The sequence below is a fragment of the Hemiscyllium ocellatum genome, chromosome 13, assembly GCF_020745735.1.
Source record: "Hemiscyllium ocellatum isolate sHemOce1 chromosome 13, sHemOce1.pat.X.cur, whole genome shotgun sequence".
In the NCBI taxonomy this organism is placed as follows: Eukaryota; Metazoa; Chordata; class Chondrichthyes; order Orectolobiformes; family Hemiscylliidae; genus Hemiscyllium; species Hemiscyllium ocellatum.
This window is the reverse complement of record NC_083413.1, coordinates 20,327,107-20,349,895: the sequence shown is the minus strand read 5'-3', so window position 1 is coordinate 20,349,895 and position 22,789 is coordinate 20,327,107. Positions and strand designations below refer to the sequence as shown.

The 22,789-nt window shown below is 44.4% G+C and overlaps 1 protein-coding gene across 1 annotated transcript; it reads right to left on the bottom strand.

The window, feature by feature from the left end:
* Positions 1-14,233: 14,233 nt before the first annotated feature.
* LOC132821463 (extracellular calcium-sensing receptor-like) lies at positions 14,234-21,142 on the bottom strand. Its single transcript, XM_060834054.1, has 5 exons — positions 20,858-21,142; positions 19,124-19,957; positions 17,472-17,699; positions 15,230-15,353; positions 14,234-15,141 (listed from the first exon to the last, which is right to left on the bottom strand). The coding sequence occupies exons 1-5, from the start codon at positions 21,113-21,115 to the stop codon at positions 14,234-14,236; spliced, it is 2,352 nt and encodes a 783-aa protein (XP_060690037.1). The 5' UTR covers positions 21,116-21,142.
* Positions 21,143-22,789: the final 1,647 nt, after the last annotated feature.

Here is a 22,789-nt window from a genome sequence, read left to right as displayed (position 1 = left end):
CCCTCTAAACTCATCCTATTCATATAAACATCAGATGCCTTTTAAATGTTGCAATTGTACCAGCTTCCACCATGTCCGCCGACACTTCATTATATGCATGCACCACCCTCTGCGTGATAAAGTTGCCCCTTAGGTTCGTTTTAAATCATTCCCCTCTCACCTTAAACCTGTGGCCCTCTACTTTTGGACTCCCACACCACGGGAAACAGACCTTGACTATTCACACTATCCATGCCCCTCATAACTTTATGAGCCTCCAAAAAGTCACCCCTTAGCACCTGATTGTCCAGGGAAATTAGACCCAGACAGTTTAGTTTTCCATACCATTCAAACCCTGGCAATGTCCTTGTAGATCCTTTTGAACCCATTCAAGTTTCACATTTTTCTTGTAGCAGGGATATGAGAATTGAACACAATATTCAGAAAGTAGGGGAACCAATGTCTTGTTCAACTGCCACATGACCTCTTAACGCCTTTACGCATTGCACTGACCAATAAAGGATTGTACACAAAATGCCTTCTTCACTGTCATATCTACCTGAGATTCCACTTCACTGTCATATCTACCTGGGAGTCCAGGCCTGCACTCCAAGCCTCTTTGTTCAGCAACACTCCCTGGGACCTTACCATTAAGTGTATAAATCCTGCTAAGATTTGCTTTCCCAAAATGCAGCTCCTCACATTTCTGAATTAAACCCCATCTTAGCCCATAGGCCCATCAGATCAAGATCCCATTTCATTTTTTTTTCTTTTATGCCCCACACTACCGCCTAACTGCGGTAGTGCTAATTTTTTCCCCAGCACCCATGGTGTGTGTGTGTGTGTGCAGGTGTGAGACACAATGAGAGACACAAGATACATGAATATTTATTCAATTTCTACTACCAGGAAGATAGGAAAACACCCGAGTGGCCAGTGACAAGCAGTGCCCTTCACATCGAAGGGCAATGCTGTGTGATCAAACAGCGAAGGGGAGGGCAGGGATTAAATCAAAATAAAGTTGGAGGGGGAAATAATGCACTCCCCTCCCTGCGGCACCCATCTCTCCCTGAACAACTCCAGAGTGTTAGTCGACATCGCATGCTCCTTCTCCAAGGACATCCAGGTCCTAACGTACCAATGGAAGAGGAGCAGGCAGACGGCCCTAACAACCCCCTCCATGGCCTGCTGCTTGGAGCTGTTTATGGCCAGACTGGCCAGGCCCAGGAGCAGACCCACGAGGAGGTCTTCAGACCTGCCCTCCCTCCTGTGTACCGGGTGCCCGAAGATAAGGAGTGTGGGACTGAAGTGCAACCAAAAGCAGAGGAGGAGGTTTTTAAGAAAAGCAACAAGGGATTGCAAACGCCCACACCCAATATACACGTGGTCCACAGACTCCACAGCGCCACAAAACAAGCAGTTGGGCTGGGAGTCCATGAACCAACACAATCTGCGGTTCCAGGGGACTGCTGCGTGCAGCACCCTCCACCCCAGATCCATGAGAGAAAGGGGGAGGACTCCCACTTAGAGAGCACTCCACTGGGGATCCCCACAGCCCGGTGGCAAATGGACATGCCAAGGCTTGTCCAGACGGTGGATGAGGGAGAAGAGGTGGACGGTGTGCACCAGCAGTCTATACAGGGCCCGTCTTTTTACCCCCTGAAAGGGAACAAAATTAAAATTCCGGAGACGGCTCAGTTTGTGGGGCATAGGCTCCCATGGGAAGTACGGGACCTTGGGACTAATGCGAAATTCCATCCGGGCTGGGGTGAGCGCGGACACCTGAGTGTCCTCCAACTGGTGCACTATGTCGGGTCCGAGCAACACCACTTTAAAGCGTCGGATGGCGGTGGCCATGTACCGGACGTCTACTGCTGCCCTGCTCACTATGTCCAGTGGCAGCGTCCAGCCCAGGCCCCTGGCACCCAGCACATCCCTGACCCTGGTCACCTTCATTGCCACAGCCGTCCCCTCCGACAGCCACTCGAACCCGCGGGTACGGAGGTGCGGATTCTAGAGCAACGGCTCCCTGATGACAGCCGCTACTCCTGCTGGAAGGTAGACACGGTGCGATTCGACCATGTTCCAGACAGTGATCAGGTCCTGGTAAAAGACAGGTAGTGCCTTGAGGGCGACTTCCAAACTGTCATGGTCGACGAACAGGAGCTACCTGTCATAGATGAGGCTATGCACCCGGTGGAAAGAAAATACATCACCAGGGTGCACCACCTGGGAGGAGCCTCGACATAAAGATATCACTGCAAGGTCTGAATGCGAAACATCATGACCTGGGTGTGGACACACACCAGCGACTGACCGCCCTCCTCAATAGGGAGACTCAGAACCTGCGCAGTGACCCAGTGCATCTTTTTGTCCCAGAAGTCGACCAACGTTCTCTGGATATCAGCGACAAAGCCAGGAGGAGGGACCAAAGTGACCAGCCAGTACCAAAGCATGGTGGCCACCAACTGGTTTATGACCAGCACTCGACTCCTGTAAGATAGCACTCGGAGCAGTCCTGTCCAGCAGCCTAGGCAAGCCAAGACTTTAGCCTCCAGCTTCTGTTAGTTGGCCCACCAGGATCTCTCAGCTGGGCTGAGGTAGACCCACAGGTAGAGGAGATGGGTGGTACTCCAGCTGAACCCCGGTAACTCCTCCGGCAGAGAGTCCACACGCCACGGACTGACCAGTAGTCTGGAGCATTTGGCCCTGTTGATCCTGGCGGAAGACACTGCTGAGTACACGGCCTGGCACTTGCGCATCCTCCCCAGGTCAGCCGGGTAGGTGAAAGTGAGGAGCACGTCATTGGCGTAGGCTGAGAGGACCACCCCCGTGCCCATGCCACGCAGAACCAGCCCCGACAGCCTCCTCCGCAAGAGGCGCAGGAAAGGTTCCATGCACAGGGAATACAGCTGGCCGGACAGGGGGCAGCCTTGAAGCACTCCTCTCCCAAAGCGAAGGGGCACCGTCAGGGACCCGTTAACTTTAACCAGACACTCTGCGGCGGCATACAAAAGTTGGATCTGAGTGACGAACTGCTTCCGAAACCCGAATGCCGCAGAGTCCTGAGCAGGTACTCGTGATCGACCCTGTCAAACGCCTTCTCCTGGTCGAGAGACAGGAAGGCTTTCGGCAGTCCAGCCCATCGACAGAAATGAATTAGGTCCCGGACCAGGTGGACGTTGTCGTGTATCCTCCAGCCCGGGACAGTGTAGGACTGGTCCGGGTGAATCGTGTGGGCCAGCACAGAAGCCAGGCGAGAAGACAACACCCTGGCGAAGATTTTGTAGTCCGTGCTGAGAAGGGAGATCGAATGCCAGTTCTTCAAAGAACAAAGGTCCCCCTTCTTTGGCAGCAGGATAATGACTACCCTGCACCAAGAGAGGGGCAGCTCTCTGGCATTTAGACACTGCCCCAAGACCTCTGCATAGTCGCTCCCCAGGACATCCCAGAATGCCTTGAAGAACTCCACAATCAGGTCGCCCTCGGTCACCGACCCCTCCCCCACAGAGAGAATGTGGGCTGGTTCGGCACCGCCAACTGACCTCAACCCCCCATCGACCCCACCCCCAGGGTCACCGGCGGTACCTTCCTCGGTGCACCTCTTCCCAGAACACCCCGAGTTTGGGTCGTCAGGCGGCAGAGGCTCGGGGCACCGTTCCTCTCCCGACACCGGAATGCCTGGTTCCTGGGGGAAAAGGCAGCAGCAGTGGAGGTGGGCCTCCAACAATAGTAGTGGTGGAGGTTGTGAGGAAGAGCCCGAGGCAAGTCCCAGGAAGCGATAGTGGAGGCAGGCCTCAGGCAAGTCCTAGGCAGGCCCTTGGTTGCAGCAGTGGGGGCAAGATCCCATTATAATCTGAGATAACCCTTTTCGCTGTCCACCACACCCCCAATTTTGATGCCATCTGCAAACTTATTAATGATACCTTTTATGCTCACATTGATTTGTTGGACCAAAGGGTCTGTTTCTGTGCTGTATAATTCTATGAGTATATGATTTCCAGCATAATCCTTGTTAACCATCTCTGCTGCATCTCCACTGTTGTTTGTCCAGGAACGTGAGCACAACTGCACGTAGCACTCAGCACACTCTAACCAATGTTCCAATCAGATTTATCAGAATCTCCCAACGATTTAGTTTTAACACTCTTGAAACTAAATTCATTGCTTTGGTATACTTTAGTAATCACATTCCAAACATGTGACATTGTAGTTGTTAACTGGTCTAATTGTTATTCAAAAATCTCTTATTTTACTGTACTCTACCTAGACACGCATATTAGAAGTAATCAGTGATCTGTCTATTCTTCGTAGCTAAATGTGTTATTTCATATTTAGCTGTGTTCAACTTCATTGCATTGACTTACCCGTATTCCACGTTTGTTAATCTCTCCTGCAATTTGTTGCAGTCTGCTCAGACAAAATCTCCAGCCCCAGGATTCTTCCATCACATCTTTAGAAATTGTGCTTTCAGTTCTGTCCCAATCATTGCCGAATATTGTTCAGATTTTATTTGCAGAGAACCACAGAATATTGCTTAACGATTGTAAAAATATCACCGCCAGTATACAGACAATTTCTAATTAATACCCCAGTCGTTTATATTCAGTGGGCATCTGATTCATTGCATACAGTGTTTCGGATTCCTTTAAAAGTTTCTGTCCCTTACATTACCATTTTAAAGTGCAAGGGCAGAAAAGAAACATTCGCGAACAATTCCATATCACTACAAGTAAACATTGTCACATAAACGGGATGCAGAGAATGCCAGGAGAAACTCAGCAGCTCTGGCAGAACCTGTGGACAGAGTTACAGCGCCAACATTTCGAGTCTTTTAAGACTCTTGTTGACAACTGATTTTGTCCTTATCTCATGTGTGATATTAAAGTGAAATTCGACATTGCAGACTAATGTAGATAGCTAAAAATGCTCCCAGTGAAGTATCAGAGCATAATAATGTTAAGGACAAAGTCAAAACTGTTTAAACACTGTAATTCATGATTACCCAATGAACTTACAAAATTATGCAGAACGTCAGTTGCATGAAATTAGGATTTCTTTATCGTTTACTTCTCTGTCCAAAGATATGCAGTTTAGATGGATCGGCCATGCTAAATTGTCCCATAGTGTCTAGGGATGTGCAGATTAGATGGAGTTGCCATGATAAATGCGAGCTTAGGGAGAGGAGATGAGGGTCCGGGTCTGGATGGATTCGAAGGTTCTATGATTCTTTGACCTACCTTTCGCAATACATGTCTGATGGACGAACCACAAATGAGGGAATATCATAAATTACATCTAAGTGTGCTGAAAATATTTCGCCCAAATGATATCACCATCTTCAGGCAAATTTGGCAAGTTATCTTTTGCAGATCATTCCACGTGATTCCTGCGTAGGTACAGAAACCAGAAATGCGAATATCAGAGACAAAGTCATTGCTTTCTCGCAAGGAATATATCACAGGGTGAAACTGAATAAGAAAGAATGTGGTATATACAATCTATTGCAACCTGAGGATATCTCTCAGCGCCTCATAGCAATAATTGACATAAAACCAGATAAAATAGATTAAATATTGGAGACACTGCACAATCACGTTGTTTGCAAGTCACCTTCATGACTAATGTATCCCAATTTCTGCAAATGAAATTCACATGAATTAAAAATGAACTAATTTTAAAAACCAAAAGTGAGGTTTTTTTTATAATCAGACAACAGGAATGCAAGAAGGCTTAATCTTGAGAATGATCTTGCCAAGGAAGGTAAGATATTCAGCCCGTTTTATCTGGTCATATCTGATTTGATAATCCTCAACTCCAATCTCCTTCCTTTTCACCAAAACGCTTGGTTCCTTGATTCATTAAAAATCTGTCTATCTCATATTCTCGATCGTACTTCATGATCAAACTTTACCACGTTCTGTGGTAAAGAATTTCACTACTCTCCGGGCTAAGACATTCAAAGAGGCACTTGGCTATACAGAACAGAATATGGCCCTTCAGCCCATTACATCAGTGGTGGTCAAAAACTGGCATCTAACTGTCCTAATGCCATTATTCAATATTTGTCTCGTAACCTTGCTTTGTAAATGTACATTTAACTACATATTCTGAGAACTTCTGCCTCTACCATACTGACAGGCAGTGAGTTTCAAATTCCCACAATCATGTAACGATGTTTTTCCTTATATCTTCTATGAACCTTTTGCCCCTTGCCATAAATCGATGTCATAGAATCTCTACAATGTGGAAGCAGGCCCTACAGCCCAACTATTCCACATCGACCTTCTGAAGAGTAACCTACACAGACCAATTCCCTTACCCTATCATCCTGACCTAACCTGCATATCCCTGAACACGAAGGGCAATTTTAGTTTGGCCAACTCACCAATCTGCACATCTTTGGATTGGAACATAGGAAAATACAGGACAGAACAGGCCCTTAATCTAAAATAAAATAACCTAACCTATGCACGCCTCAATTCACTGCTGCCCATGTGCATGTCCAGCAGTCGCTTAAATGTTCCTAATGACTCTGCTTCCACCAGCACCACTGGCAATGCATTCCATGCATTTGCAACTCTGTAAAGAACCTTCCTCTGAAGTTTCATCTATACCTTTCTCCTAATACCTTAAAACTATGACACCTCGTACCAGTCAATCCTGCCCTGGGGAAAAGTCTATGGTTATTGACTCTATCCATGCTTCTCATTACCTTGTATGCCTCGACCAGGTCACCTCTCTTCCTCCTTCTCTCTAGACAGAAAAGTCAGAGCTTAATCAACCTCTCTTCATAAATCAAGCACTCCAGTCCAGGCAGCATCCTGACAAACCTTCTTTGCATGCTCTCCAAAGCCTCCATATCTTTCCTAAAGTAGGGCGACCAGAACTTGACACAGTATTCCAAGTGTGGTCTTACCAGGGACTTGTAAAGGTGTAGCAAAACTTTGCAGCTCTTATAATCGATCCCCCTGTTAATGGAAGCCAAAACACCACATGCTTTCTTAACAACCCTTTCCAATTGGGTGGCAATTTTGAGGCATCCATATACTTGAATACCAAGATCCCTCTGTTCCTCCACACTGACAAGACTCTAGTTTCTAATCCTATATTCAGCTTTCAAATTCGACTTTACAAAATGCATCTCTTCGCATTTATCCAGGTTGAACTCCATCTCCCATTTCTCCGCCCAGCTCTGCATCCTGTCTATGTCACGCTGCAGCCTGCAATAGCCCTCAGTACTATCCACAGCACCTCCAACATTTGTGTCATCTGCAAGTTTACTAACCCAACCCTCAACCTCCTCATCCAAGTCATTTATAAAAACTACAAAAAGCAGAGGCCCAAGAACAGAGCCCTGCAGGACACCACTCAACACTGACCCCCAGGCAGAATACTTGTCATTTACATCTATATCTACTCTTTGCCTTCTGTCAGCCAACCAATTCTGAATCCAGATAGCCAAACCTCCCAGTATCCAATACCTCCTGACTTTACAATGAGCTTGCCATGGGGAACCTTGTCAAATGCCTTGTTGAATTTTATGTACACCACAACCACTGTTTGATCTTCATCGAGTATCCTGTCACTTCCTCAAAGAACTCAATAAGAATAGTTAGGCATGACCTGCCTCTCACAAAGCCATGCTGACTGCCTTTAATCACGCCATGCGTTTCCAAATAGTCATAAATCCTATCCCTCAGAATTCTTTTCAAAATTTTGCTGACTAAAGACATAAGACAAAGAGAAACAACATTCACCTCTTTCCAACCTTGGCAGGACTCCCGTGGACAGTGAGGTAGCAAAGATCTTTGCTAACGGTTTAGCAACCTCCTTTCTCACTTCCTGGAGCAGCCTGGGATAAATCTGGTCTGGCCCTGGGGACTCCTCACTCTTTATATTTTCCAAAATTTCCAATTCATTAATTTCATCAATCTTGATCTGGTCAAACCTGTATTCACAACAAGGTCCCTTTCCATCATGAAAACCGAAGCAAAAAACGCATTTAGGGTTCCCCTATCTGCTCAGACTCCACGCACAAGTTCCCTGCACTATCCCTGATTGGACGTTTCGAGCATAAGCCCTTCTTCAGGCCCTGATTGGCCCTACCTTCTCTCTTATCATTCCTTTATTCCTCATGTATGGGTTAAATGCCTTTGGATTTTCTCTAATCTTCCTGCCAAGCCTTTCTCATTGCCCCTCCTAACTCTCCTCTATCAATTTCGGAGCTCCTTTCCAGCAAGCTTGTATTCCTCTAAAGTTATGTTCAATCCTTGTTTCCTCCACCTCACGTAAGCTGCCTTCTTCCTTTTGACGAGAAGCTCCCCTTGTTCGCGTCATCCAAGGGTCCTTAATCTTACCCCTTCTTATCTGTCTCAGAGGGACAAATTCGTGCATCATTCGCAACCACATCTCCTTAAACAGTCTCCACATGTCTGTTGTGCCCTTCCTGTACAACATTTGTTCTCAGGCTGTATTTCCCAACTTCGTCTAATACCGTCATAGTTTCCTTTTCTCCAATTAAATATCTTCCCTCGGTAACTGCTCCTTTCCGTCTCCAAGGCTATGGTAAATGTGAGGCAGTTGTGGTCACTGTCACCAAAGTGTTCTCCCACCACGAGATCTGATACCTGTCCTGGTTCATTACCGAGCGCCAAATCCAAAATAACCTCCCCCTTCGTCGGCCTTTCCACATAATGAGTAAGGAAACCTTCCTGAACACACCTGACAAAAACGGCTCCATCTAAACCATCTGCACTAAGGATGTTCCAGTCGATACTGGGAAAGTTTAAGTCACCCATAACAACAACCCTGCTACATGTACATTTTTCCAAAATCTGCCAGCCTATCAGATGGTCAATCTCTCTCCTGCTAATAGGGGATCGGTAGAAAACCCCAGTGAGGTGGCTGCTCCCTTGCTCTTCCTAACATCCACCCATACTGACTCAGTGGACAAACCTTCCCCAAAAACCTTCTTTCCTGTACTTGTGATGCACTCTCTGATTAGCAATGCTACACCCCTCCTCTTTTTCCACTCGTCTTGTTCTTTTTAAAGTTCTAAACCCGGGAATATCTAGCAAACATTCCTGCCCCTGTGAAACCCCCGTCTCTGTTATGGCCACAGCATCATAGCCCCAAGGACTGATCCATGCTCTAAGTTCATCCCTCTTATTTCTGACACTGCACGCGTTAAAGTAGTCACACTTTATCCGGTCCCTTTGTTCCATCACGTGAGAAACTTTCCCGATAGATTCGCTACATCATGTCACTGCCCCATCTACAAGTACCCCCCTCTCAGATGTGTAGCTCTGATTCCCAAACCCTTGTGGGAAGAAACCCCCGCAGACTCGGGGAAAATGTACAAACTCCATACTGACAGTCGTCCGAGGCTGGAATCGAAACCAGGTCCCTGGCGCCATATCGGCGCACGTGTCCTTTGTCAATGATTCCTCTGTCAGGGGGAAAACGTTTTGTTGAGTACATCCTATCTTTCACTTCAAAATTTTATATATCTCAACCATGTCCCCTCTCAACGTCCTCTGTTCTGAGGAGAGCATCCTCCGTCTGATCAGTCTCTCTTCAGATCTAGTATTCCATACATCTATTTTAAATGAGTGCCAATTTAAGATTATGCCCTCTGCTCATATATTTCGCAGAATGCTAAGTAACCTTACTTCATTTTCCCTTTCAAGTTCTCTAAGAATTCTGCTTGTTTTTACTGACCAACAGTACTAATCACTGAGCCGCCACCACCCGTGGGACGGCACATTGGCTCAGTGGTTGGCATGGTGGCTCAGTGGTTAGCACTGCTGCTTCGCAGCGCAAGAGACTAGGCTTCGATTCCAGCCTCCAGCGACTATCTGTGTGGAGTTTGTAGTTTCTTCCCGTGCCTGCGTGCATTTCCTCCCACAATCCTACGATGCGCAGGTTAGGTGAATTGGCCACGCTAAATTGCCAATGGTCTTCAGGGATGTGTAGGTTAGGTACGTTAGTCGGGGTAAATGTAGGGGAATGGGTCTGGATGGACGATTCTTCAGAGGGTCGGTGTGGCCCAGTGTAGTCCCACACTGCAGGGCTACTATGATTCTATGTTGTTGGAGAGGTTTGTTGTGGTGATGGCATCAGCAGCTGCAAGTAGGCTCAGCGCTCTATCGTGGTGGTTGACAAGTGGCCCCAGGGAGGACGCATACTCGGCAGTAGACGAGTCTGGACAAAAACTGGACCATAAATCAAAAGCCATAAGTTCCTCAACATCTCAAAAATCAAAGTAATCAGTGTAATTGTTTCTCAAAATTGTTATCTATATTAAATTATCGCTTTATTAAAGCAGACAGTGGGATACTCTTAGGTATTTAATGGCAACCACTAGAGTTATGGAGATGTATAGCACATGAACAGATTTTTTGGTCCAACTTGTCCACGCTGACCAGAGATCCAAAATAAATCTAGTCCCTTTTCCTTGTATTTGGCTCATATCCCTCTAAACACTTACATAGAACATTACGACGCAGTACAGGCTCTTCGGCCCTCGATGTTGCGTCACCTGTCATACTAATCTGAAGCCCATCCCACCTACACTATTCCATGTACATCTATTTTAATACCCATCCAGATGCTTTTAAAGTATCAACATTATACCAACTTTGGTAAAAACAATGACTGCAAATGCTGGAAACCAGATTCTGGATTGGTGGTGCTGGAAGAGCACAGCAGTTCAGGCAGCATCCAAAGTGCAGCGAAATCGACGTTTCAGACAAAAGCCCTTCATCAGGAATAAAGGCAGTGAGCCTGAAACGTGGAGAGATAAGCAGGGGAGGGTGCGACTTCATCTGGTGAGTCATTCCACACATGCACCACCTTCTGTTTGAAAACTTTGCCCCTTTTAAATCTTTCCCATCTCACTTTAAATCTATTCCCTCTAGTTTCGAACTCCCCTACTCCTATACCCCCCCTCCCAAGAATTTCTAATCCTCTACAGAGTCACCCTTATACATATAGCCTCTAATACTCCAGGGAATATGTACTGAGTCCATTCAGCCTCTCCCTTTAGCTCAAACTCTCCAAACCTGGCAACATGCTTGTAAGTCTTTTCTGAGTCGTTTCAGGTTTTACAACATCGTTCCTGAAGCAGAGAGACCAGAATTACACGCATTATTCCAAATGTGGCCTAATCAATGTCCTATGCAGTTTCAACATGACATCCCAATTCCTATACTCAATGCACTGACAAATGAAGGCAAGCATGTCAACCACCTTCTGCATGATCCTCTCTGTGACTCCACTTTCAAGGAACTATGAAACTGCTCTCCAATGTCTCTTTATTCAGCAGAACTCACCAGGACCACACCATTAATTGTAAAAGTCCTACCCCGATTTCCCTGTCCAAAATGCAGCACCTCACATGTAGATTAAACTCCATCTGCCACTCCTTGGCCCATTCGCTCATTTGATTAAGATCCTGTTGTGATGGGAGGTAATCTTCTTGTCTTTCCACAACACCTCCAATTTTGGTATCATCTGAAAGCCTAGTAACCATTTCTCTTTTGTTCACGTACAAATCATGTACATAAATGATGAAAAGCAGTGGACCAGCACCGATTCTTGTACACTGATGGCCACAGGCGTCCTGAAAAGCAACACTTCATCGCCATTCTTTGTCTCCTGCCTTCGGCTCAGTTAAGAATCCAAATAGCTAGTTCTCCATCTATTCTGTGTGTTCTAACCTTGCTCATCAATCTACCATGACGAACCTTGTTGAACACCTTACTGAAGTCAATATAGATCATGTCCATCGCTCTGCCCTGATAATCCTCTTACTAGGAAATACGACTGTGGAATACTGGAGCAAATGCAGAAATTGTTGGAGAAACTCAGCAGGTCTGGCAGCATCCTTGGGAAGAAGGCAGAGTTAAAGTTTTGAGATTGTTGACTCTTCATCACAACCGTTAGTAAGTAGGAAAAAAACCTAGTATCTATGCTGAAACCAATGTGGGACAAGGGGGTGGAGAGGTGGAGAAGGATTGTTGGGTGGATAAGTGGACACACAGCTCAGAGAGAAAGAGCAGTGGAAGGAGTATGTAGGCAAAGAGATAATGAATTGCAGGCCAGAAAAGAGGAAAAGCTGAATAAAAGACAAGAAGAGCTAAGAGTAAGCAAATCAGTTAATAGTGCAACACATGTAACGTGATAAAGGGTCAGAAGTAGCAGTGAATGGACGACTCTGCTGAAAGCAGCCCATTTCCTAACAGGACTAGATGTGGGCTGGGTAATGAACATGGAAGGATTTAATCAGGTTCTAAAGTTATTGAACCCAATGTTAAGTCATAGAGACTGTAGGGATACCCGCAAGCCAAAAATTAGATGTTGTTCTTCAAAGGTTGCAGTCAAGCACTTTGGAATATTGCAACATCCCTGCAACAGTGTGTTTGCATGGTTACACGGTGTGTTGCACTGGCAGAGTTATTGTTATGGCTAGAGCAGAGGTGCTCTGCAGATCAGTCAAACAGTCTGTGGCATGATTCCTCACTGTGGAAGATCACATTGTGACCAGCAACTATGGTGGTCTAGATTAACTGAAGTACATACGATCACTGCTTCACCTCGTAGTTTTGTCTCGGGTCTTGGATGGTGATTAGAGAGGAGGTAAACAGAAGGAAAGGAGTGAGGGCCAAGGTCTAGGTGATGGGTCGAACACGACTCGAGGCCCTGTCAACCTTGGTGACAGGAATTCTCGATTGAACGAATGAGTGAACATTTCTGAGGTAGAGTTGTTGAAGATAGCATTAGCAGAATGCGTGCAATGGAGAAACTAGGAGAATGAGACAGCTACTCAAACATACTAATGTGTTCCACGCCAACGCCTCTCTCATACATCCACTGCAGCGTTCAAGAGATCCCCAAAGTAAGCTTGCATTTTTTGCTTGAAGACACCACAGCCTTCAGGTCTCGACATCAAGTTCAATGACTAATGACCATGATTACATCTTTCCATCATTTCTACCTCCTTTACAGCGAGTCATGCTCTGAAATGCCTTGATTTTAGCACTATTACCTATTCTCACCTACTTCCAGGCCATTATCACATACTATGTGTGCATTCAGTGCATATCAACTATTTTCTCAAGCTGAGTTCTTTTGATTTTTTATTCAGCTTTTTTTCTGTGGTGGCCTGTTATCCATTATCTCTTTATTTACTGATCCATCAACCTCTCCCCCATTTCGACTTCGACATAAATCCCAACTGTTCCTAGCTACTATTAGTTCCGATGAAGAGTCAAATGAAGTTTAAACTTTCACGCTATATGCTTCCCAGAGAGATTGCCAGTCCTGCTGAGTTTCTCCAACACTGTTTCTGTTTCAGATCTGCGCCTTCTGCGGTTCTTTATTTCATTCTGGAATAACAACTCGGTTGTACATGGGGAATGCGCATCTACAAATAGCAAATGAACGGAATGAGAAGAACATTAGCCCAGCCCAAGAGCTAATGAATAGGAATAAACTAAAAGGAATAAATTGAAGGAACAACTTTATGCAAGGTCAACAAAAACAAAAAAAAAATCCGTGCAAAATACAGCAGGTGTTGCACCATCTGTGCAGGGATATCAAAGATAACAATTCGGATCAGCACAATTTGGAGGAAGCGTCAATGAATCTTACATGTTAACTCTGATTTCTGTCCACCTGACCTACTGAGTTGTTGCTGCAATTCTATTTTGGTTTCTGATGTCTAGCGCCTGCAGTTATTTCGGTTTGTATTTAATGAATATCAGCAAAGGCTGTGCATGGAATTCAAATCCAGACGAACAAATGTTCCAAAATGGACTATAAAATACTCTTCAAGAATAACAAGAAACTTCACACAAAATCAGAAAAAAATTTATTTTTTTTAGATTAGATTACTTACAGTGTGGAAACAGGCCCTTCGGCCCAAGTCCGCACCGACCCGCCGAAGCGCAACCCACCCATACCCCTACATTTACCCCTTACTTAACACTACGGGCAATTTAGCATGGCCAATTCACCTGACCCGGACATCTTTGGACTGTGGGAGGAAACCGGAGCACCCGGAGGAAACCCACGCAGACACGGGGAGAACATGCAATCTCCACACAGTCAGTCGCCTGTATGAATGTATCGAAAGTAACGAATGTATCGAAAGTAGATGCAAATTATTTAATCAAGAAGGAATGTTAATATTGGAACGAAAATCTCCAGATGGAGCATTTCGCGGACATGAAAAAAAGGAAATTCAGAACTACAGTGAAGACCATTTGCCCATCATGTTTTTCTTTGTATTATTCTCCGGTTTCACTAAGATAATGTAACATTTCGGAGCAAAAATGCAGACAAGTAAACCAAAGCTTGACGCCCAAATGGCAAACACTTCGACAGCCACCGTGTACTTTCCAGGAGAGCTGACATAAGCCGGAATGAAAGTGATCCAAACAGCACAGAAGATCAGCATACTGAAAGTTATATACTTCGCGTCATTGAAATTATCTGGAAGTTTCCGGGCAAGAAAAGCTAGCAGGAAGCATACAGTGCAGAGAAGACCAATATAACTGGATACAAAATAAAAGGCTTTTAAAGACCCCACGTCACATTCCAAAATAATGACGTCTCTATAATAGGTCATATTTTTCAGTGGATAAGGAGGTGATACAATGAGCCAGATTGTGCAAACTAAACCTTGAAGAAATGTAAGGATGAACACGCCTAATCGTTGCTGCATGGGTCCAAACCAGTTCATCAAGTTGTTGTTGGGAAGAGTTGCTTTAAAAGCGATCACAACAAGAACGGTTTTCCCCAAAATACAGGAAATACAGAGAACAAATACAATTCCAAACGCAGTCCGCCGCAACATGCAGGACCATCCGGTCGGTTTCCCAATGAAGGTAAGTGAGCACAGGAAGCAAAGCGTTAGTGCAAAGAGAAGGAGGAAGCTCAGCTCCGAATTGTTCGCTCGAACGATAGGAGTTTCGCGATATCGGAGGAATACAGCAACTGTCGCCAGTGCAAGACACGCCCCCACTGAAGCAAGTGCCACTAAGACACAGCCGAGAACTTCCTGAAATGAAAGAAATTCAATCTTTTTGGGAACACATCGATCCTTTTGCTGATTCGACCAGTATTCCAAAGGACACTTGATGCAGTCACTGGAATCTGAAAGAATTGAAAGAATCCGTTTTTGAAAACGAAGATGATATTGACCACAGAAGAACATCGCATTTGGTCCCATGTTTGTACATACCTGTGGTGTTGCTAATCTCACCATCGGCGCACTCTGCGCAGTCAAAACAACATATCGGTTGACCTTTCCTGCTGACCTTTCTTGTTCCAGGAGCGCAAGGCTCTGAGCAAACAGCACGTGGAATCTAAAACCAATGAAATAATACCTATGTTATCCATACAATGGAACCATAGCGTTAAAGACAAAATAAAGTTAGTATTTTGTCGTTCGGAAAGGTTTTTAATATATTAAACTGACAATGCAAATTATCGTTTGTCAGTTCCCAATGCTTTGCATGGTTCCCTGAATGAACTCTGGCTGCAGCTGATATGATCCTCCAGCAGTCCTCCTCCATTTGCATCCGATTGTTGCCAGGAAGAGATAACAACATAAATTGTATACATGTGACATTACTGACATGAATTACACAGTATCTACTCTCCATAAAAGTTTGATCCAACACTCTATATTCAGCATCAGCACCATAAGTGTTAATTATTTTCTCTCATGGCGATTTCCGTAGGTCTCGTAAATCCATCAACATCATTACATTCAAGAGCATTTTGGAGGTTGTATGTATAGAGTCATAGAGATGTACAGCACGGAAACAGACCCTTTGGTCCAATTCGTCCATGCCAACATGCTATTCCAGCCCAATCTAGTCCCATCTGCCAGCACCAAGCCCATATTCCTCCAAACTCTTCATATTTATATACCCATCCAAATTCCTTTTAAATGTTGCAATTGTACCAGCCTCCACCACTTCCCGTGGCAGCTCATTCCATACATGTACCACCCTCCGTGCGAAAAAGTTTCCTCTTTGGTCTCTTTCATATCTTGCCCCTCTCACCCTAAACCTATGCCCTCTAGTTCTGGACTCCCCCACCCCAGGGAAAATATTTTCTCTATTTACCCTATCCATGCACAGCATGATTTTGTAAACCTCTATAAGGTCACTTCTCAGCCTCCAACGCTCCAAGAAAAACTGCCCCAGCCTGTTCAGCCTCTCCTTACAGATGAAATCCTCCAACCCTGGCAACATCCTTGTAAATCTTTTCTGAATCCTTTCAGGCTCCACAACATCTTTCCGATCGGAAGGAGACCAGAATTGCACGTAATATTCCAACAGTGGCCTAACCAATGTCCTGTATAGCCGCAACATGACCTCCCAACGCCTTTACTCAATACTCTGACCAATAAAAGAAAGCATACCAAATGCCTTCTTCACTAACCTATCTACCTCTGACTCCACTTTCAAGGAGCTATGAACCTGCATTCCAAGGCCTTTTTATTCAGCAACACTCCCTAGCACCTTACCTTTAAGTGTATCGGTCCTGCTAAGATTTGCTTTCCCAAAATGCAGCACCTCGCAGTTATCTGAATTAAACTCTATCTGCCACTTCTCAGGCCATTGGCCCATCTGGTCAAGATCCCGTTGTAAGCTGAGGTAATCTTCTTCGCTGTCCACTACGCCTCCAATTTTGGTGTCATCTGCAAACTTACTAACTATACCTCTTATGTTCACATCCAAATCATTTATATAAGTGACGAAGAAAAGTGTACCCAGCACCAATCCTTGTGGCACTCGACTGGTCACAGGCCTCCAGTCTGAAATTCTCTGGGTAAGTTGAGGATACTAATGATTGAAGATCATGCATTTTCTTTACGTCTATTCGATCAAGGCCTTTCATAATCTCAAAAATGTCTATCGCCTCACCGCTCCGAGAGAAAAAAAAACTGACTTGACATTGGGCGGTAACAAATTAAAACATAAATTGCTGCAGGTCTTGCAGCATCCCGGAAGAGAAAACAGAGCCAACATTTTGAGTCTAAAGACCAATTTTCTTTACTCTAAACTTTCCAGATAAATATAAATAATGCATGCAAAAATACCCCAATTCCAAGAAGAAGTAAAGCAGGAGGTTTTCTTTTTAAATTATAGATTTTATCTCAGCTGCATTGCAATAAAAAAAGGTATTTCGAAATGGAGATTGAAATTATATTTGCCACTGATGAATTGCACAGAAATAATCGTGGTGAGAAGAGGAACAAAATCTTGGTTTCGGGGTAAAGGGAAGAAGAGAAAATGGAACAGGTGTTCTGCAAAACGAATCAGTTCTGTGCAAAACTAGGGCTGTAAGAAAGGACCATCCATAGCTGCAATACCAGTGACGCCCATAATCTAACGCGCCTTTTCAATTTTTCGCGTCCTAACGACACTTTTTTTGCCATTGTTGTTCAGTGACGATCGTAAGGAAAATACCTGGTTACTCGCGGAGCTCCACACGATATCTCCAATATTCAGGACAACTTCTTGTCCTTCCGGCGCTGAACCGTCATAATATCCAATTTTTACAATTTTAAGCGTACCTTCCGCATTCATTTGTAAATTTATTAAGTCATACTTTGGGACCGGATCGCCGTTTTCGTCAAAATACACGAGTTCCCCAGTGCTAGCAGTGAAATTTACCGAGTGTAGATAGTGCAGTAGCTAAAGGAGAGCAAAGCAAGGCATGTAAATCGTCCCTGTCATGTTTAAAAATGCATTAAAATTCATTTGAACAAATTACACCGATATTTTAGAAATTAATGATATCACAAATCAGCATCCGGAAAAGAATAAATAAGGCTTGGAGATCACTACCTGCCATTTTTTTGCAAGTTTCGGAACATCTGTCTGACATTCAAATCTTTTTATTAGTCCCAATGATTCTAATTGAGAATATGTGAACCTTTGAGTGCAGGTTAATTGTTCCTTGAAAGGGGCTTCGCAAGTAGACAGGATAGCGAAAAGAGCTTTTGGTACGCTTTTCTTTAGTGGACAGCGCACTGAGTCTTGGAATTGGGAAGTCATGTTACGGCTGTACAGGACATTGGTTAGGATGTTGTGAAACATGAAAGGGTTCAGAACAGATTTACAAGGATGCTGCTCCAGGGAGTAGTTGAACAGGCTGGGGCTATTTTCCCTCGAGAGTTGGAGGCTGGAGGGTGACCTTGTCGAGGTTGATAAAATCCTGAGGGGTGTGGATAGGGTAAATAAGCAAGGTCTTTTCTCTGGAGCGGGCGAGTCCAGAATTCGAGGGAATGGATTTAGAGTGAGAGGGGGAAAATTAAAAGGGACCTTGTGGTAACTTTTCCATGCAGAGGGTGGTGCCTGAATGGAATGGGGTGCCGTGAACTGCCAGAGGAAGTGGTGGAGACTGGTACAGTTGCAACATCTAATAGACATCTGGATGTGTATAGGAACAGGAAGGGTTTAGGGCTTCATGGGCCAAGTGCTGGCAAATGGAAGTGGATGAGGTTAGGATATCTGGTCGCCATGGACGAGTTGGACCTAAGGGCCTGTTTCTCTGCTATACATCTCCTTGAGCCTCTATGAGTTTAGAACTACAACTGAGTTTTGACTGATAGTGCAGTATAATTTGCAATGTGTGCTGAATTGCCGGAGAAACATGTTTTAAATTAAACATTCACAGAGAACTAAGGCGCTATAATAAAGTGAAAAGACGAATCTCGTCAATAGTCATCAACAACAATGACTGACATCGATATTGGGAACATTTATCACATTGTTATTATTGGCATATCATTGGCTACAATTTAGCTTTTCTATTTCAAACTTCACAGCAATGAATAACCCTCTCAAGCACGTCACAGTCGATAAGAGGCTGCTGAAGAGGTGTAGACCAGTCTGATCATTGCAATAATGGATTTATGTTTGTTCTTCACCTATTGTGTGCTTGATTTTGCAGTATTTGGTATATTTCATTCTCATTTTGATACACGAGTAACATATTGGCACGCTTTTCTCTCAATCTCCGAGAGGAAATTTGTTGTTGAAATGGAGCTCTGAAAAAAGACACAAGCGGAAATAAAACTTCAAAGATGATGAAACAAAATGAAATATTTTCCTACCTGCCAGGGTTCAAAGCTTGAAGTATGAGCACAAGTGCTATTCATAAAAGGGCCATTGTTTTCTTCACAAGACAGCATATCGTCAAGTGCATGAGCGACAGCGTAGACCGCTTTGTATACATGGTAGGAACTTCCGTCCATGATCGCTGGAAGATAGGTATTTTCTAACCCATCTAAATGTTCATTTCCCGTGCATGGCCGCACTTGAAATGCAGAACTTCGGGGGTCTGTCGTATCGCCCGTGGTTAAAGAGCATGAGAAGAGATTTTCCCAAAACTCCTTCACAAAAGTGCTGTCAGGAAACCTAGTAGGATGAATTTTCAGAAGATGATCTCTGAGGCCGGCTATTTCTGTCCTTCGGGTCGTTGGACCAATGGCCCCAACGCGAGCCCTTGCTCTTTCTTCAGTGAACAATGTATCTCCTGTAAGCCATCCTTCAGTTCCAATCCACTGTATACCCGTCACATTTTGGCGCAAAATCTCCTCAATTAACACTCGCATATCTCTTTTTTGCAAGAATCCAACCACAACCTTTGTGGTCGCTTCTTTCATCACCTGCACTATTTTGCTGATTTTCTCAGCAGGATCGGTTCTGTAGAACGATTCAGAATATGCGATGCAAACCCCAATTTTCTGGGCCTCTTCGATAAATGTTCTCATCCCAAAGTTCCCATAATCTGTGTTGCTTCTAACCGCGCCAATCCAATTCCAACCAAAGGTTTTCACGAGTTCAGCGAGAAGTTTGGACTGATATTTGTCGCTTGGTATCGTTCTAAAGAAAGTCGGGTATTCTTGCTTATCGCTCAGGCAAGAGCAAGTGGCGAAATAACTAATCTGCAGAAAACGGGAAAATATATGCAAATATGCTTTCATTGGTTTTTTGGAATTAATTCTGAAAAGCTTCACTCCTTTACCTTCAATATGAATGTATTTTTCTTAATTATGAATTTCATCAAGTGCAGTATCAAACACAAATGCCTATGAATGGAAATGATCACACAAAGTAAATCGTAAATCGAGTTTAAAAAAAAGACGTGGCGCACTGAATTTTGCATTGGTTAGCACTGTGGTTGCATGAGAACTATCGTCCTGAAGGAACGTGTTGAATATTCTACTGGAATTTAAAAGATGGCCTGAGTCTGAAATAACCTTTCTTTTTATGATGACAATTTCGCTACATGTTGTAACTGTACACTCACGAGAAAATGAGTGGTATGTTGGGGTAGTAGCATAATGGTAATATCATTGCATAAGTAAACCAAAGCATATGATTGTGGGGATTTGGGTTTAAATCCCGCTATTATAGACAGCAATATTTGAATTCAATAATGCCTGCAATAAGCAAAAAAAAAGACAAAATTTTTGGCAGCACGGAGAATCAGGTTCGCATTGCTGCCTCACCGATCCAGAGACCGGGTGTCCATTTCGCCTTTGGGCGACTGACTATGTGAAGGATATGCATTCTCCACGTGTCTGCGAGGATTTATTTTGGGGGCTTCCGTCTCCTCCTACAGTCAAAAGATGTGCAGCTTATGTGGATTGACCATGCAAAATGGCCCATAGCGTCCAGGTATGCGCTGGCAAGGTGGTAGACGTAATAAATGTCAGGATGGGAATGGAATGCTCTTAGGAGAGGCTGTTCCCACTCCATGGTTCAAATGGTCTTTATTTGGACAGTGGGGAATTGAAGATCCTAGGCGTAGGAAGCATGCAGTAAGCTACTAAACACGTTACCATCGGAATTCCAAACGTTCCAACTGTCCTTGCGGCGGCAATAGATGATGTGGATGAATCACAACCAATAATGGCTGCAACATTAGAAGAACCTTTACAATTTGGGTACTCAATTAGTTCTTGTTCTCCATTCACCAAAGCCAGTGCGGCTTCCGAAGCTATCGCGGAGATCGAGCAGTCATCGTAGATCTCATACCCGAGAGTGATATTCGGAAGTAACGTTTTGCTCTGATTTATTTCTTCAATAGCAAATATCATTGTCTGTATCAGGCGGAAGCTTGCGATATCAAAACTGCGGGGTTAGATGTGAAAGAGAATGACATGCATATTATATTCACCATTCGATTATGCAAGCCTCATTCACCCAGATCACGCAGCCCCGTTGAGAATCTCGCCTTAATTGATAACCACAATAGAGGCACAAACTCCGAGCATCAGACTTCTGCTGAAACTTACGGTTTGCCAGAAAGGCCTTCTTGGCCTTACTACGGTACAAATTAGTGAGAAAAGTTGGGTCGGTTGTCCACCACATACCCAGCTATATACCTTGATTCAAGTCATGCTTACAATGTTTAAAATGCTCTCCGCCAGTGGGGCTATGAAATCCGCCCAGGCACCCCCAACCTACTGCCAGCACCCATGGCAACCGATCGGCAAAGCCGCCCCACTCACGCCTCTCGTTCCCCTGATATTCTGCATGTATTCAACGCAGTGTACAGCCGGCACACTGGACCCCTTGTGTATTTCAAACTCCGCTCACACCCACGGCCCAGCAATTTCACCATCCATTATCCCGTTGTACATCAACGCCCATTCCGCTCACCAGCCGACTTTTCCCACGCCACCCAAAACCCTATCCTTCCACGCCCATTTTCTCTGATTACCAGGCATAATGAGCTATAATTAATTTATTGTATCAATGAACCCGTCCAACTGCCTGCAACTACCCTGAGGCAAACAAGACATCTGGAAACGCGTACAAACTCCTGGAAATATTTGCAAGCAACTATCAATACCCTAGAAGACTTAGAAATGTTTAAAACACTTTAAAAATGCACACAACGTCACAGAAATTAATACTAGCCGGTGGAAGACTGGAAAACTGCGCAATCTTTACACTCACGGTTTCCTCTAATGACCTGAAAGGCAGCTCCGCCATATCTGCCACCCGCTATTGCCCCTCGCAAATTCTACCCGACGAAGGAACTGCGCTCCGAAAGCTTCTACTTCCAAATAAACCTGTTCAATTATAACTTGCCGTTGTGTGATTTTTAACTTTGTAAACTCCCGTCAACACCGCCACCGCGAAATTCCCCCCGCGAATTCCTTCGAAGATTACTGACAGCATAGAGAGGAAGTTCGAATGCCTCACCAAAAATACAAGCTAAAGGTGCAGTTAAAAACATGTTCAACCGCCTATGCCGCTGCCATGCTCTTGACCATAACGTATGTATCAATATCAGTAATGTTGATTAATTGATCACCTCTAGTGACATACTCCCACATAAAATGAGAAATTCTCTCTCTATTTACTCTTTGAAAGCCTGGAATCACATTAAGTCCTCCGTTAGGTCACACTCAGCTTTCATTTCCACGAGGAAAGTAAACTATCTGTTCCCTTCCCATAACAAACTCCAAACATTTCCTTGACTCATCCTTGCAAACCATCTCTGCAGCATCTCCACTGTCCCATTTGTCTAAGAAGCTGAAATGCATTGCTCGTGGTATAGTTAGTGCGGTCTAACCAATGTTCAATGATGGCTTATTAGAATCCTCCCAAGAATCAGTTTTAAGTCTTTTGACATGAAACTTTTCGTTTTGGTTTGCTTTAGTAATCACATTCCAAACATATGACATAGCATTTCGTGACCCGTCTACTTGCCGTTCAATACCATTTTATTTTTCTCTATCCAGATATGAACTTGCAAAGTA

Bases quoted from the DNA above. Each gene is read 5' to 3' on its own strand.
- LOC132821463 (XM_060834054.1), bottom strand. From the start codon at position 21,115: ATGATATTTGCTATTGAAGAAATAAATCAGAGCAAAACGTTACTTCCG. The intron at 17,700-19,123 runs GTAGGAAAATAT...GCTCTCCTTTAG, and splicing joins CAAGCTTTGAACCCTGGCAG to CTACTGCACTATCTACACTC. The intron at 15,354-17,471 runs GTATTTTCCTTA...CATTGGTTTTAG, and splicing joins GGAGCTCCGCGAGTAACCAG to ATTCCACGTGCTGTTTGCTC.